Here is a 16720-nt window from a genome sequence, read left to right as displayed (position 1 = left end):
AGTGGCGAGGGGCTCAAGGTCTGGTGTCGAACCAGCGATCTTCATGGTTCTTCGAAGACTTAGGGGAGCCTAATTCCGAACCAGGTTTCGCCTCTGAAATGGAGATGGACTTGTCCAATTTTGACCCTCTGTTTTCCTCCACCAGCTGCTGAGAAACACCTTTCCAGGACTCAGAATCTTCCGCTTCGGGGGCAGAGCAGGGCGGAGCGGGGCTGAAGGTCCCGCCGAGTCCTCCCTCGGGCATGCAGGCCTCCTAGCCGCGGGGAGCAGGCTGGAGGGCGCCCCAGGCCAGCAGAGGGCACTCGAGGAGCAGGGAGGACTTAGTCCCTTGAGCCCTGCATAGGTTCCCTCTAACCCTTAATTAATTCTTTTGTCCTGAAGAAGATCTGTCCACACTATCAAGACATTTTTCCCTCTCGTGTTAATCCTGCAATCGCCTGGGCTCCCTGTGTTTCTAACACCCAGCGTCAGGTCTTTCTTCATTCCGGGATTTGACTATAGCTGACATAATTAACAAATAAGTATGTGGGAGTATGTAAATATAATAATATATATTTACATCTATATCTGTACATACATGAACATAGGTGTGCATATATATACTGTGTACACATGTACGATTGATATAATCGATTCATATAACATGTTTATATACTATATATTTACTTTATTGCCTATTAATATATATATTTTTATACATACTTTATACGTATTTAATACATCATATATTATGTGGCATATACACATATATTAACATACTTGTGTTTATATGCGCATATTATATATGTATAGGTTACTTACATATATTTTATATTCACCAAGCATAGTATACATATATATGTATACATCTTTATAAATTGTGCATATATTCTTATCTCTTGTGTAAAGAAAGCCATCCTGTTGACTGACAGAAAGAAAAACATTTACATGTGTATGTAGGTCAACACACTTCCATAGAAAAAAGACTGAAAATAAAGACACCAAAATATAAGTATATTTATCCTAGATGGAATTATTTTTTCTTTTCTCTGTATTTTCCATTTTAAAATAATGTACATTTTTATTGCCTATATAACTAGAACAAATTTATATATTTAGTTCTAGGTTTAAAATACTGAGCAATGACTTTATCCAATAGAATTAAGCTTCCTAAAAGCTTGATAAGGAATGTGACTTGGGAATGTCTTTTGCTTTTTAAAGCCAGTCATACTCTAAAGGATACTCTGTGCTCAGAGTCCCTGGCTCACATCTCCTGCTTCATCTCGCATTTGCTGGATGACTTTCGAGAAATCACATCATCGGTGGGTGATACATCAGGTTCACGTGCAGGGAGTTTTGTTTTCTTAACTTGCTGCTGTATCCTCAGCACCTGGGGCAGTGCTGGCACTTAGGGGCATAGTGGGCATTCAGTGAATATTTGTCAAATTAATGAATAAACCTATCTCCAGGGGACTCTATTTAGACCACATGGCAATGGCGATGGAACAAAAGATGGGAAAATGTCCAGAAATACTGTTGACTCAAAGAGGAAAAGCAAACGATTTTTACCCCCTTTGTTCAAAAATGGAAATTTAGACTAGATGAAATGTGAATGATTCTTATCTGAATACTCCTGCTCCTCAAAATAATTGAAGAAAATTATTGAATAATTGAATTTCTGCATCACTTGGTTTGTTCAAGGAGTTATATTTGTTGTATTACATTTAAAGGCATATTCCAGATGATACTCATTGAATTTCTACTTCATTGGTGTTACAATGGAACTGTAACTCAAAGAAAGCATCTGTATCATTTTTAATGACAGTGAAAACTGTTTTCAAGATATAATGTCCTCTCAATGTGAAGTTAGAATTTTTTCAACTGACACAAAAACTCAAAACTCATTGGTGCTAACTAATGCTGTTTGCAACTTTACCTAATTAATATTTTCTAAGCTCTTGCAGTCATAAGATCTGACTTCGTCGGTCTTCTTTATTTTCTGAAAAATGACAAATAGTCAAATTGAAGTCATTTCTCTCTCATTCATGTGTTTCTCTGTAACTTTGGTTGGGTGCATATCTTAAACCAAACCAAGTCTGTCTCTCTCTCTCTTGCTGTAAGGGCATCTGGAAGACTGGATTGCCAGTGAAGGGATGCCGAGAGCCCCAGATGAATAAGTGACTTACTACCATGTGGCAGGATTTAGAAATGTGCAGAATTACAGGATACATTTGGGATCCAAAGATCTGGCCCTATTCTGGATTCTGTAACATTTATTTGTTAACCTCTCACAAATCAACTCTCAGACAGTCTTCTCACTTTGTAATCCAGCTAAACACAGTCTCACTGTTTGTATCACTCACTTTACCATCTCCAAACCTTAAATCTAGCAAGATGCATAGCTGCTAATAGGAAAAGACAGACTTCTTCTTTCTTAATAATTTGACTTTTTGCTTTATTCTGCACTTGTAAATGGGATACCTTTAGACTCTAAAAAAAAACAAATTATGTCCTTTTGTCCATTTGATTAAATTGGTCACAGTAATGTTATTTCTGTTAATGTTATTAATATACAGCAAGTGAGCATGTGATATATGTCCTGAGCTATTTGTGGTATTTAAAACAGAATGGTGAATGAACTAGAAAAAATACTCATTCTTATAGAGGTTATATTCTAGCTTGGAGGCAACTGAAAATTAGTAAGGAAACAAATCTGATAATTTTAGACAGAAAACATTTGCTATGAAGCAAATAAATGTAGATGATGGGAAAGAAAGGAGTGAGGTAGGTGGGAAGTCTTATTTAGATTGGGTGATCTGAGGGGCCAGGTGACATTTGAGCTGTGAGGTGACCTGCATGACAGGGTCTATTCAGCCATGGGAAGATACAGGCAGACGGAACTGCAAGTGCAAAGGCCCTGAGGCAGAAAGAGTCTTAGAGTGTCTGAGGACAGAAAGAAGGCTGAGGCAAGGGAGTGCATAAGTAGAGAGAGTGGTAGACGGGAGCCAAATCAGTTAGGGCCTTTATGGCCATGGTGCAGAGATATGGTTTTACTCTGAAGGTAGTAGAAGCCAGTAGAAGGTTCTAGAACAGTTTGCTTTTTGAGACTCTCCCTCTGGCTCCTGGTGGAGAACAGATGGAGGTATAGCAAATGTAGGAGCAGTGAGTCCCCTTAAGAAGCCAGGTCTTCAGCTAGGTAATGGATGGAGGACCTAGGCCAGGGAGAGGGTATCTGCACATGCATTGAGAGTGCCCTGGGCAGGTTGCCAGGGTTGGTATGTGGGAGATGAAAGAATGGGGAGGGTCAAGAGTGATTCTGAGTATTCTGACTCCACCAACTTGCAAACCTATGCTGTTCCATCCCCATCCTAATATTTCATATATTTCTCCCAACTACTCTGTGAGCTTAATGTTGCTGTGTCCACATTTTACAGATAAGGAAACTGAGGCTTAGGGAATTTAAGTAAATAAACCACTCAACTCAGATAGCAGGCACTGGCCCAGCACTGTCTGATAAACAAGCCCCACTCTCCCCCTAGTGACCACCCTGCATTGCCATCTAAGGAAGACCAGGGAGCCCAAAGTAATGTGTAACTTTACTCTGCAGTTTTAGGCAACTATTCAGAAACTGGTAAGAGATATAATGAAATAAGTGCTGGATACTGGTATAAACTTGTGAAATGAATTTGTTAAACATTTCATTAATCACTATTCAAAATGTAATTTAAAAAATACCTTCTTAACTCTGATGGGAATATAAAATGGTGCAATCATTTTAAAAAACTGGCAGTTTCTTAAAAGTTAAATAAACACCCAGCCTGTGACTCAGCACTTCTACTCCTGGGTCTTTGCCCAAAAGAAATGAAAACATGTCACAAGAAATGTAGATGATGGGAAAGAAAGGAGTGAGGTAGGTGGGAGGTCTTATTTAGATTGGGTGATCTGAGGGGTCAGGTGACATTTGAGCTGTGAGGTGACCTGCATGACAGGGTCTATTCAGCCATGGGAAGATACAGGCAGACAGAACTGCAAGTGCAAAGGCCCTGAGGCAGAAAGAGTCTTAGAGTGTCTGAGGACAGAAAGAAGGCTGAGGCAAGGGAGTGCATAAGTAGAGAGAGTGGTAGACAGGAGCCAAATCAGTTAGGGCCTTTATGGCCATGGTGCAGAGATATGGTTTTACTCTGAAGGTAGTAGAAGCCAGTAGAAGGTTCTAGAACAGTTTGCTTTTTGAGACTCTCCCTCTGGCTCCTGGTGGAGAACAGATGGAGGTATAGCAAATGTAGGAGCAGTGAGTCCCCTTAAGAAGCCAGGTCTTCAGCTAGGTAATGGATGGAGGACCTAGGCCAGGGAGAGGGTATCTGCACATGCATTGAGAGTGCCCTGGGCAGGTTGTCAGGGTTGGTATGTGGGAGATGAAAGAATGGGGAGGGTCAAGAGTGATTCTGAGTATTCTGACTCCACCAACTTGCAAACCTATGCTGTTCCATCCCCATCCTAATATTTCATATATTTCTCCCAACTACTCTGTGAGCTTAATGTTGCTGTGTCCACATTTTACAGATAAGGAAACTGAGGCTTAGGGAATTTAAGTAAATAAACCACTCAACTCAGATAGCAGGCACTGGCCCAGCACTGTCTGATAAACAAGCCCCACTCTCCCCCTAGTGACCACCCTGCATTGCCATCTAAGGAAGACCAGGGAGCCCAAAGTAATGTGTAACTTTACTCTGCAGTTTTAGGCAACTATTCAGAAACTGGTAAGAGATATAATGAAATAAGTGCTGGATACTGGTATAAACTTGTGAAATGAATTTGTTAAACATTTCATTAATCACTATTCAAAATGTAATTTAAAAAATACCTTCTTAACTCTGATGGGAATATAAAATGGTGCAATCATTTTAAAAAACTGGCAGTTTCTTAAAAGTTAAATAAACACCCAGCCTGTGACTCAGCACTTCTACTCCTGGGTCTTTGCCCAAAAGAAATGAAAACATGTCACAAAAAGACTTGTACAAGAATTGTAATGATACCCGAAAACTGGCAACAACCCAAATTCCTATCTACAGGAGAATAGATAAACAAACTGGCATGTTCACAGGATGGTGCACTCCAAAACAAAATAAATGAATTACACATGAATGAATCACAAAAAAAAATTATGTTGAATAAAAGAAGGAAGACTTAAAAACATACTATATTATTTCATTTATTTGAAGTTGGAGACAGAAAAATTTAATCTACGGTGGTAGCGGTGGGAGGGTGACGAGACAGAGGCATGGGGAACTTACTGAAAGGTGGAGATCTTGATTGAAGAAGGGAATAACTTTGCATATGCACATATCTTTCCAGAGGTGAGTTAACACTTAAGCAGGATGATAATAAAAGCCAAATGAAACTAATATGTTGTTCATATCTGAGGCAACAAAGAACTCATAATCGTATAGTCACCAAAATGAGCATTTATGGGTGTCTCTGAATCATAGCACTCAGGCGACACAGAGATGGTAGGGTCAAGTCATCACTGACAGATCCACCATCTTATCCATGGCAGCAGGTAGTTAGAGAACCAGAAAACAATTATTAGTTTGCAAATCTATATCAGCTTGGGATACAAACACTCAAGCAGTGTTTTGACAACCTTGAGAGCTTTCAAATCATCTTTCAGAATTTCAGCACGTTGGTCGACGGTGCTGAGCAATTCCACTAGACGGCGCTGTGACCACTGACGCCTTATAATCTGGAAAGCTGTAGTGACCTATCCACGTGGAGAATGTAGCAGAGGCAGACTGGTGGTCTTCCTAGCTCCCTCCCCCACCACCACAACCCCACACACAGACACTTCCTCCATCCCACCCCTTTGTGTCCTGAGAATTTTTCTAATCATTTCCCACCTGGATCCATTTGCCAAGTCATCACTCAGGCCTTATATTACACGGAAGTGATTCATCCTGTCATTCTAGAGGCCTAACTAGCAGGTGGGCAGAGGATAACTTTTTTTATTCTGCTTGGTTTTGTATGGCCGGTTTTGTTGGTGGTGGAACACCATTTGAGTCTTTCAGGAAAAGAGCAACATATAAGTTTATTTCTCAGGCCATCAGTTAAGATGTAAATGTCTGGGGAAAGCAGTTCAGAGGGCTGGTAGAATAGAGAAATGAAGCTGATTTTTTTTTTTTTTTTTTTTTTTTCTTTTTCCTTTTTTATTTTACTAGCTGGCAAACTGGAAACAGTGAAATGGGCGTTCACCTGGCCTCTGAGTTTTGTCTTATACTTCACTGTACCCAACTGCAACAAGCCCCGCTGGGAAAAGTGGTTCATGGTGACATTTGCTTCCTCCACGTTGTGGATCGCAGCCTTCTCCTACATGATGGTGTGGATGGTAAGTGCATGAGGACTCCGCAGCAGTGCTGGATCTCTGTGGAGAGGAAAAATACACTCAACCAGCGGGGGATATGGGTTGGGGTTTCGGCCCAGAAACTGTATCAGTCAGCTATTGCAGCAATAAGCTGCATAACAAACAACTCCTAAACTCACAAGCATTTACTCTCCTGCTCACATGTCTGCAGGTTGACTGTGGTTGGACTAATCTCAGCAGGCACTGGCTGAGCAGTTCTGCTTTGGGCCACAGCACGGTTACATTCGATTCAGGCGGCAGGTAGGGTTTGTGTCTACTTCATGTGTTTGCCCATTTTCTGGGACCAGTGGCTGCCTGGAGAATGATCTTCTCATGGTGGATCATTGTAATGCATAAGGGCAAATGGAAACACAAGGTTCCTCCTAGGGCCTTAGCTGTGACTTCTACCTACATTCATTCTATCAGCCACTAATGACATCAGTGTAGTGAGAGAAATATACTCTACTTGCTCCAATGGGAAAAACAACAGAGTCACCAGGCAAAGGGCACAGAGGAAGTGTGAGGAATTGGGAGTGATAATTCCATCTATCAGAGTCACTTTCCCTATCTCAGTCTCAGTTTCTTCAACCAGGTCAAGGGTCCCTTCTGAAGCTAAAATAATGATTCAGGGATTGGCCTTGATTGTAGAGCCAGAAGAGCTTCGTGCCCAACACCGTTTTAGGAAATGCAGCTATCCAGAATGCACTGCTCGTGTATGACTGTACCTTTTAACTGTGGAGTAAACCTAATTCATTAGAACTGGAGTTGGGCAGAAATTAAAAGCCATGACAAAATTATGTAAATCTAAATTAATCTTGCTTGAGTGTTAGACAGAAATGCGATATGTAAATTCAGGGAAATTAAACTCAAGAGCTAAAAAAAGATTCTGAAAAGATTATTCTCGAGGTAATAACAAATCTGTAAACTTGACACAATTAATTCACAATTATCTCTTGCTTTCAACATCACCAAGCAACAGATAATTATTTTTGCAATCCAAATCTTATAGCCATGGGTTTCTCCCTTATTCTGTATTCATTAACATTTTTATTTGACATATTCACTGGGTTTTGTCTCTGTTCCAGGTTTGGGAACTAGCATTGGTGTCCTTGACCTCCAGGTGCTTGATAGTTTTCTCTCAAGTCCACAACTAGGCAAACTCACCCACTGATCTGAGGTTTACCCTCCTTCTGTGTGCCTCCTTCTGCTCTGATGGAGGTTCTAAAAAGTTCTGAGAAATGGCAGGAGTGGGGAGAAAACAAGGGAAGCACAAGGCCTGGCACAGCCAACTGGGGAATTGGTTCCCCAAAACTCCAGACTCAACCACAAGCATCAAAACAGCAGCTCCTTTCCAGGCCAAGCCCCAGCCAGCCAAACCGGATTCCTGCAGGGACCCAGCTGAGGGTTAGAAAGGAAAACAAGGTTTGGCCAGGATTCTTGTAGCTCCATTTCTCAAAAGCCTCCTCAGAACAACAAACAGAAAATTAGTGTGTATCTGCAACTCACTTTCCTCCCTGGAGAGCAGAAGGCAGAGATCCCCGGGGCCACCCCAAGTTCAGTTCAGCGCTGAACGGATATAAGGTGCATTCATTCTAGTTTGAAAGGGGATGAGCCAGGCATCTCAATGGATCTCACTAACTCCCCAAAACCTTTGAGTGGGGAAGGAGCAACTGTGACCTTTGGTGGAAGTCAGAATGTCATGTTTAGTAGTCCCATTCAGTTGCTGACCTGAGAGGAACTGTGAGGGGATTGCACTACTTACAACATGTGGTTTGCATTTCTTGTAACTTTATAAAAAGCAAGAAGGTCAAGTGGCATCCTAAAATGACCAGTTCATCTCAGGTCGTGCAAGTTATCCTTTCCTTAGGCCAATGTACAGGGACTCGGTCTCTTTCCCACTCACCTCTCTTTTGCGCCCCCACTCATGATGTCTCACCAGCTGCCTTCCTCTCATTTTTCCCATCTGCAAATTCAGGGGCAAGAATGGGCTTATTTACATAATGGAAGCACTGTCTAGGTATCACCTGTTTCCACCCTCTGCCTGAACCCCTTGGTTGTAGACAGAGGCAAGTGAGCCTGCCTGCCAGGCCAGAATATCCCTTGCCATTACTAGCAGGTGTGCCTTAGGCAATGCCTGTTTCCTTATCTGAAGAATGGAGATAATAATAATAGCCCCTACACCATAGGGTTGTTATGAGAAGTAAATAAGTTAACACCCATGAATATCACTGAGCACAATGCCTAACTACTAAATAAATATAAGAAATAGGGTACAGAAGATGATGTTGACAAAGATGATGTTAGCAAGCTTCAAGGGAGAAAGGAAAGGAATCTGCTACTTGTGGCTTTTACTACAAGACTGGATAGTGTGAATCCAGCCCCCTTCCAATCCTTTAAATTCCCGTAATGCAGCTTGGGAGTTGGAAGCTCAAATTCCCAGCACAGCATGGCAGCCATGTATTTGGGTTTCCCAGGACCATCCTGAGAAACATTCTGTCCCAATATTGCCTTTTCCCAAAAACTCTGTTTTTGCTCTCTCAAGCCACCTTCCTCACCTGAAAAGAACAAGTAAAAGGAATCAATCATTGATTAGAAAACATGAACTCCATAACTGTACGTGGTCCCCTGACCTGCAGCCCCGGTCTGCTGCACTAGAAGTTCTTTGCACTCTGTCCTGATACAGAGAGCAGATGTTGCTTCCTGAAGAGACTGCCCAGACTGCAGCCTTTTCTGCTTCTTGGTCCTTCTTGGGCAGGTAGGACTAGTGTTAGCCCTCAGCTCACCACCTCTTCCTGCTTCTTCCAGGTCACAATCATTGGTTACACACTGGGAATTCCTGACGTCATCATGGGAATCACCTTCCTGGCAGCAGGAACCAGCGTGCCCGACTGCATGGCCAGCCTCATTGTGGCTAGACAAGGTGGGGTCTCCCGTGCGATGGGTATGGGAAAGGAAAGCAGGCCTTCCTTTGGGAGTGAAGGGGTCTGTGTGGCAATTACCAGGACATCAGATTCTGGCTTGGAGGGAGCAATGGGCAACTTCAGTTTCATATTAGTAAATAGGCTCCTTGGCATCAGAAGATCAGGAAAACAAGCCAGAAGGTGCTTGAGAAAGGCGGAGACATTTTCTAGGTGGCACCCACATCCCCTTTTGGTGGTCTTATTACCATCCTTCTATTATTAAAAGTAATAAATACAATGATAGCTAACCTTTGCTGAGTGCCACACACAGGGCAAAGCAATTTAGGCATATAATCTCATTTAACTTAAACAACAACTCTGTGAGTTAGGGACAATCATACACCCATTTTATGGATAAGGAAACTGAGGCTTAGGGAGGACAGACCCCATAACCTAAAGTTTACCCAGCTGCAGTACCCCTCAAGGTGGCAGTTGCCAGAGGTCACTCTTCAGCGTGTGGCAGACCCCTCTCTCCTTCAAAATCAAGCTCACAGTTTACCCTCTACAGATGTCTCCCCCTGGGTGTCCATGCACTTTTCCAGCACCCACTCTAAATATATGCCTGATTTGTGCTAGAGAGCCTTTGTTTTCAGCAAACACAATGTGTAGCTACAACACTTAGCACAGTATCCTCTACAAATCTTCACAGAGTTCTACTAAATACATTATTTTTCTTAATATTGCTCAATTATTTAGAAGGAGAATTGAATATAGAACAGGTGGGAGATAATACTAAAATGTTGGTGAGATCATGAGCCATTTTATAAAAGAGTGATCATATTTGAAGTGAAGGTCAACAGTTCAAAGAATGTGTATTTTATTATGTTCTATTGATAATACATATTCTCTTGTATTGACTATGTATTTTACCATCGGTTTCATTCTATAGTGATGAGTTGGGAGAGAACCAAATATGTAAGCATGCAGATCTGCCAACTGGTCTCTCGCTATCAGACCAAAGGCTTGGGGCCCCTGCACTCCCCTGGGATCACCTCCCTCACTCGAGTGCCCTCTTGTCCTTGCAGGCATGGGGGACATGGCCGTGTCCAACTCCATTGGGAGCAATGTGTTCGACATCCTCATTGGCCTCGGTCTTCCCTGGGCCCTGCAGACCTTGGCTGTGGATTATGGATCCTACGTAAGTGGTTTTGCTCCATGGCTTTTCTTTAAATTTGGGGCAACACGGACTCTGTGTTTGGTGGCCTTGGCCCCTGTGACTTTATCTAAAGGCAAAGAGGTATGGAAATACTAATATTGAGGGGGAAACAAATTCTCCCCATCAAAGTCCTCCCAAAGTCGGGCTTATGGACGCCTTCAGGATGCAGGAGCAGGGTTGGAAAACTTTTTCTCTAAAGGGCCAGTAATACCTTAGGCTTTGTGGGCCAGACTTTCTCTGTCACATCTACTCAGCTCTGCTGTTGTGACCTGAGCCACTATAGACGATACAGAATGAATGAGTGTGGCTGTTTAAATAGAACTGTATTAATAGAAACTGAAATTTGAATTTCATATAATTTCCACATGTCATGATATTGTATGATTTTTTCATTTCTTTTCTATCACTTAAAAATGTAAAAACCATTCATTTTTCCTTGGATTGAATTACTTTTAAATTTTATTCAATTTATTGGGGTAATATTGGTTAATAAAATTGTACAGATTTCAAGTGAACAATTCAATAATGTCATATGTATATCACATTGTGTGTTCACCACCCAAAGTTGGATTTCCTTACATCACCATGTACTTGACACCCAAAAATCATTCTTAACTCATAGGCTATGTAAAAAAAGGTGGTGGGCCAGGCTTGGCCCAGGGGCCATTATTTGCCAACCTCTGCTCTAGTGTATTCGTTTTGCATACAAAATATTTTTATTTAAGAAGGAAGAGACACAAAATACAAGATGCCCTCTCTGCCAGGGATCTAGTAGTATCAGACCCTCCTGTGATGGCCTTCATGCTATCTCTTGAGGTTAGGCTGATTATGACTTTAAGTGGTTATGCAGTTGGGTGACACAGGTGGGCCAGGTAGACTTCAGTGCTCTTTCCCAACTTGCCAAATGTTCACCCTTTGCTGGTGGACACTTCTGCCCTAGACACTGTCCGAAGACTGAGGAAGAAACTGCAATTATAGATTTCTTCCTGTATCTGGAAGAAAATAATACTTTGTCTCTGAAGTTTTTACACCCAACCCAGTGCTGGGTGCTTCTCTATATGTGTTGCTGGGCATGATTTTAGTCTATCTATATGTTGTAAATAATTGTGTATTATACAGAAAATATTGTAGCTCATTTTATCAAATGATAGTTGTCTTCAAAGTTGTTTAACTAATGGTTGTTTCCAGCTGGTTGAAATTGTCAGGGAGGGAGATACCCTTCTTTAGTATTTCTGGCTGAACTAGTGACAAATAATAAAATTGACACAAGACTAGATTAACAGGAAAAAATAATTTAATATGTGTACACAGGTCATAAAATGAGACTCAGAAAAATGATCAAACCGGGCACCTTTCTATACATTTTAGTCAAAGAAAAAAATGAATCTGTGAGAAATTGACAGGACAAAGCAAGTTAGTGCTGATTAGGAAGGACTCTAAGCAAGGTTTGGGCTTGGGCAGTTAATTAGTAAAGCTGTTACAGCATTGGTTTATACAAGCTTTGGACTCTGGATTCTTTTAACTCTGTGATGAGGTTGTCTCTCAGCCCTCAGGAGAAGGAAGGGCACCTGTCACATGGAGAGTTATCTCTGCTTCTAGAGGGGAAGGGGTGTAAGGGTTTTCTGCTTGCACAGACAGATTCTTAAATAACTTTAATTCAGAATAATCAGTATGCCATTGTGGGACATCTTGGGTCAGCCTGCCTTGGGCCCTGACCTGATGAAATTGAAATCTATACAGAAAGGCCATATGTTTTTTGTTCATGTGAAGTTACCTATTGGTTGAGAGATTTCCTCAGAGGTCATACTTGATCTTCAGTGCCTCATCTCTTCCTCCAAGTGTTCTAGCTTTTCTAAATGTAAGTCGGTCTCTCGTTTCACTTTTTGATCCATCTTTATAGCCCACCTTCGCTGGACCCCAGATTCTGCCTGACTCCTTCGCCCCTTCACCCAGCTCACAGAAGTAGGTGTGGATCTGTCAAGTTTATCAACGATCCACCTGGTTTATTCCTCTGTCTGTTTCACCTTCTCATCTACCTCTTACCAAGCCATGAAGAAGTAAAATTCAGACCTATGTGAATCTCAACTACTTTTTGTCTTCTCTGGTGGCTAAAAAGTAGGCAGCAAAAAGATGAAAAGAAACTACATTCTAAATAATTCGAAAGTCAATCCATGAATAACAGATTTTTACCACATTGACTTTCTCCAGGGAGAGATGAACAGGCAGGAGCAAGAGATCCAAAACACTCCAATGTCCCTAAGATTCAGTATGTTTATTTTTTCTTTACTAGGATTACACGGTACAATCGTGGAAGGTAAAATCAAAAACTTTCAAAAACAAAACTCAGAGCTCATCCTGGAAGTAAACAAATTTCTCTAATCAGCTTTGAAATATTCCTGACAAAACATGGATATCAGGCCTGAAATTCCAACTCGAATAGGCACATTATCTGCCATCAGCAATCCCCTAATGATCTGTCCTCCTTTCGGCCTCTCTGACATTCTCCCAACACTCTTCACAAAACAAAAAATTAAATAAAATTTTCATATTAATAACACCCACAGCCATGAAAACATACCATTTTCAGGTCCCAAACTCTAGTGACAGTGACATCATGAAGACAGAAATTCAGGCCCTATTAGATGTTTGGCCCAAATTCATGTTTTCCATCTGTAAATGACATAATGGGGTCACTCTGGTAATTCTGCTGGAATTATACAAAGAGCACATCTAATCCTGTGATTGCCTTGAAGTGATCCTTGAAGAGAAAGGGAAAATGCAGAAGAAAAGGCCTCTTCTCGTTTATGATCAACAACCATGGCATACAGGAGAGTGCTTTTGGGGGAGACTTTTGGTTGGAAAGACTAGAAAAAGATGTGTCACATTAAGTTATCCAAATGCTGCTGTTGCTGTAACCAGTGCTAGAGGGATCTTCATGTTATTCCAGGGATACAAGCATACAATGTAAGACTCTCTTTTGAAAGTAGAAATTCAATAATATAATCTATAAACAGTTCATGAAGCCCAGAGAACTCAAGGAGATTTCATTTTATATATGATGTGAGATAGGGTCCAGCTTCAGTCTTTTGCATGTGGATATCCACATATTTCAGTACCATTCGTTGAAAAGGAGATTTCATATTGAAGTTTAACAATTCTAAAGGAAAAATTCTAGTTAACTTCTTTTTCAGTAATGTTTACAACTTAGGAACTATTAGAAAGTTATGATTATATTTCAATTAAAGTTGTATATTCTAGAATCCTGTATTTCCTAAATAGTGATTACCTTCACTATCGGGAAAAGTTTTCATCCCAACTGAGTCAGATCTAAAATGTAAATGGGCAAAAAGCCAGAAAAGACAGACAGGTGAGCTGAATGGGGGTGAGGGGCCGGCGGGGGGGGGTTGACAGAATAATAAAATCACCCCAAGATCCTAAGCGGAAGTCTTTAAAATGCTATTTTTTACTAATCTTACTCAAATAGTTTCATCTCTTTGATTGAGAGGGCATTCAGCGAAGGGGGGAAATTCCATGAACAGAACAACGCCTTAAGTTCTGCCCACAGGCCTAACTTTTCTAATCCTTTTACATCATGCCGCAAAGCAACCTCATGCTGCACATCATGCAATCTCTTCCCCACGTCCTGTGGGCCCTTTCTCTATCCTACCTAGTCTGACAGTTATATTCCCACATCTTCTCTATGCTTCTGGAATCTGAGTGTAAGGACTTGTCCACTTCACTTTTGCCATCTGCACTGTACTTCGTGACCATCTTGAACATAGCAGAACATTTTACTTATTTAAATAGAGAGTAAATTTAATTTCTGCAGTTGTAGGGGTGAGCAATTCCTCATATATAAGTAGCCCCTGGGTGCTTTACCATATTTTATCCCAGTTAAATAATTTATATTTGTGGTGGTGATTCTGAGTCAGCAAGAAAAAGTTAAGAATGAAATACTTTTTATAAAAAACAGTTAAGGTGCTGGCATGTAGAGAAGTGGACTTTAATTTTCTGGGACTTTAATTGACTTGTCCAGACTACCACTTTGCCTAGTAATGTTAGACCAAACTGATGGCCCAGTATGTGGCCCAACAAAGCTGTATTATTTGGTTTTGCTGGAAGCCAAGGGTCAAAGAAAATGGCCCTCGGAACCAGATCACCTCACAGAGGGTGTAAAGGGGCCCCTACCAGGGGCTCCCATTGTCTTTCTCCAGCTCATTCTTTAGGTGTCAACTTGGATATCAACTGTGATCTCTTAAGCTTGAGTCAGTTATCACACTGTGTTTTTCAGCAACTCCCATCAAAGCTTTCCCTTGCCCCTTTGTCTGAATCTCTCCCAGAGAGATGATCTCCCTGAGGGCAGAAACAGTGTTGGTCTTATGCATTTATTGTTTTCTCTGTGCCTAGCACAGTGCCTGGTACTTAGAATGTGCTCAACAAATAATTGTTGGATGGATAGATGAATGGATGAATGGATCCTGTTTCCCATCAGCATCACCTCACGTGGGGAGGAAAGTCTGTGAGCAGAGCAGAATGAAGGAATAGGCTCACCAGAGAAAAGAGCAGGGGACAAACAAAACAGCAATAAGAAGAGCTTAACATTCACTGAGTACCTACTATGCACCAGGCATGCTAAGGACACCATGCACACATGGTCTCATCTAATCCTGACAGAAGCTAAACAAAGCAAGGATTATTTCTTCAACCAGTGGTTATTGTGCAGCTACTGTGTGCCAGGAACTTGGTGAGGCACTAGAAATACAGAATAAACAAGGTGGACTAGACCCTCCCTCATAGGGCGTTCATGAGGTCGGGAAAGACAGACCACCCATGAGTGACAAATACAGGAGTACACGTACGTTGGAGAACACAAGTGTTATGAAAACAATGACACAGGTGATGTGATAGAGAGTGGGGGGTGGGAGGAGCTGCATGTCACTCTAGATTCAATGGACAAGGAGGCAGTTTCTGTGCCAAGTGGTAAATGGCAAAGAGTGGGTTTGTGGAGGGTGGAGGAGCATTCTAGAAAGAGGAGACTGCAAGTGCAAAGACCCTGAGGTTGGCTGTGTCTAAGAGTGGAAGGAAGACCAGCGTGGCCGGAATGCTGAGCAAGGGTGAGGAGGGCAGGGGTGAGGTGAGCAGGGGTGAGGCGAGCAGGGGTGAGGCAGGCTATAGTGAAAGAGGCATGGGTCTCGCAGGTTTCACTCAACTGCATTGCTGTTCTTGTGCAAATCAGGAAGCCAAAGCCCAGAGAAGTTAAGTCACATAGCCAGAAAGATACAGAGAGAAGACCGTGAGATTTTTTCTCCAAGCCCCAGAGACCAAAATGGGAAGGAGGGTATTATTGCCAAAAGGAAATCATGACACCACAGCCGCCATACACAGGGGCATGAGGGTCGTCACTGGGGTGGAACCGTCCCTGAGTTTGAGTCTTGCTAGAAAGGACAGTGGCTGCTTATTAAAGCTGAAGTGAGCTCTTCGACTATATGTAAAGAGAGAAAGACCAGGAAGAGAAGAGACCTCTTGGCCCCTAGATTCCTGTTCTAAAAAGCCCCACAAACACAGTGGCAGCTAAAATCCTTGCTGCCCCAGGCCGTGGTATGTGATGTGTCTGCAATGGGTTTTCGACTGAAGGATGGAGAAACTGTTCTGGATTCTTCCCTGAGGATTACCTGTTTATTCAGTCCCTGAGTCCCTCTCTGGCTCTCACTGGGCCCTCTAGTAATCAGCCCCCGACGCCCAGCCACATTTTGGGGTATCACTGTATAACCTCATGCCAAGATGCAGAGTTACTTGGAAAAATAGTTCCAGGTTCATGGAAAAGCAAACTTAGGGGCTTATTTGCCACATGCATTTTTGTCTTCCCTCTTCTCCACCTCCAGCTTTTCCCAGGAGAGAGGCTTCATTCCCAGGACACTCAGGGGCATGGCTGTAACTCCAATGACATCTGTCTTCATCTCTGATATCAGAACTAAGAACCCTGTGTGGGTTTAATGGCCTCTCCTGCCTTCTCAAGGGACCTGCTGACAATTCTGAAACAATTTTTCCATCTTGACTAGATGAGCTTTTCCAGTCATAATTATTGGATAATTACCACTGAGACAGCTGTTTTGCACATGGTATTAGGTTCAGACATTTGACAGCAAGGAATGAATGCAGTTTTACAGATTTTGACATTTCTTAATACTTTTGGCTTTTTCAGAAGCCAGCTAGCTATTTAAATGCCCCAAA

General features: G+C 41.9%; 1 protein-coding gene across 1 annotated transcript in view; it reads left to right on the top strand.

Moving 5' to 3' along the window:
• Nucleotides 1–16720, top strand: part of SLC24A3 (solute carrier family 24 member 3) — a 457276-nt gene that overhangs the window by 424219 nt on the left and 16337 nt on the right. Inside the window, exons 13-15 of the mRNA XM_006922003.2 lie at nt 6192–6358; nt 9179–9293; nt 10359–10471. Coding sequence (XP_006922065.2) covers nt 6192–6358; nt 9179–9293; nt 10359–10471 — 395 coding nt within the window. The remainder of the gene's footprint in view (nt 1–6191; nt 6359–9178; nt 9294–10358; nt 10472–16720) is intronic.

Source organism: Pteropus alecto, unplaced genomic scaffold (genome assembly GCF_000325575.1).
Source record: "Pteropus alecto unplaced genomic scaffold, ASM32557v1 scaffold45, whole genome shotgun sequence".
NCBI classification, from domain to species: domain Eukaryota; kingdom Metazoa; phylum Chordata; class Mammalia; order Chiroptera; family Pteropodidae; genus Pteropus; species Pteropus alecto.
This window is presented reverse-complemented; position numbering and strand designations above follow the sequence as displayed.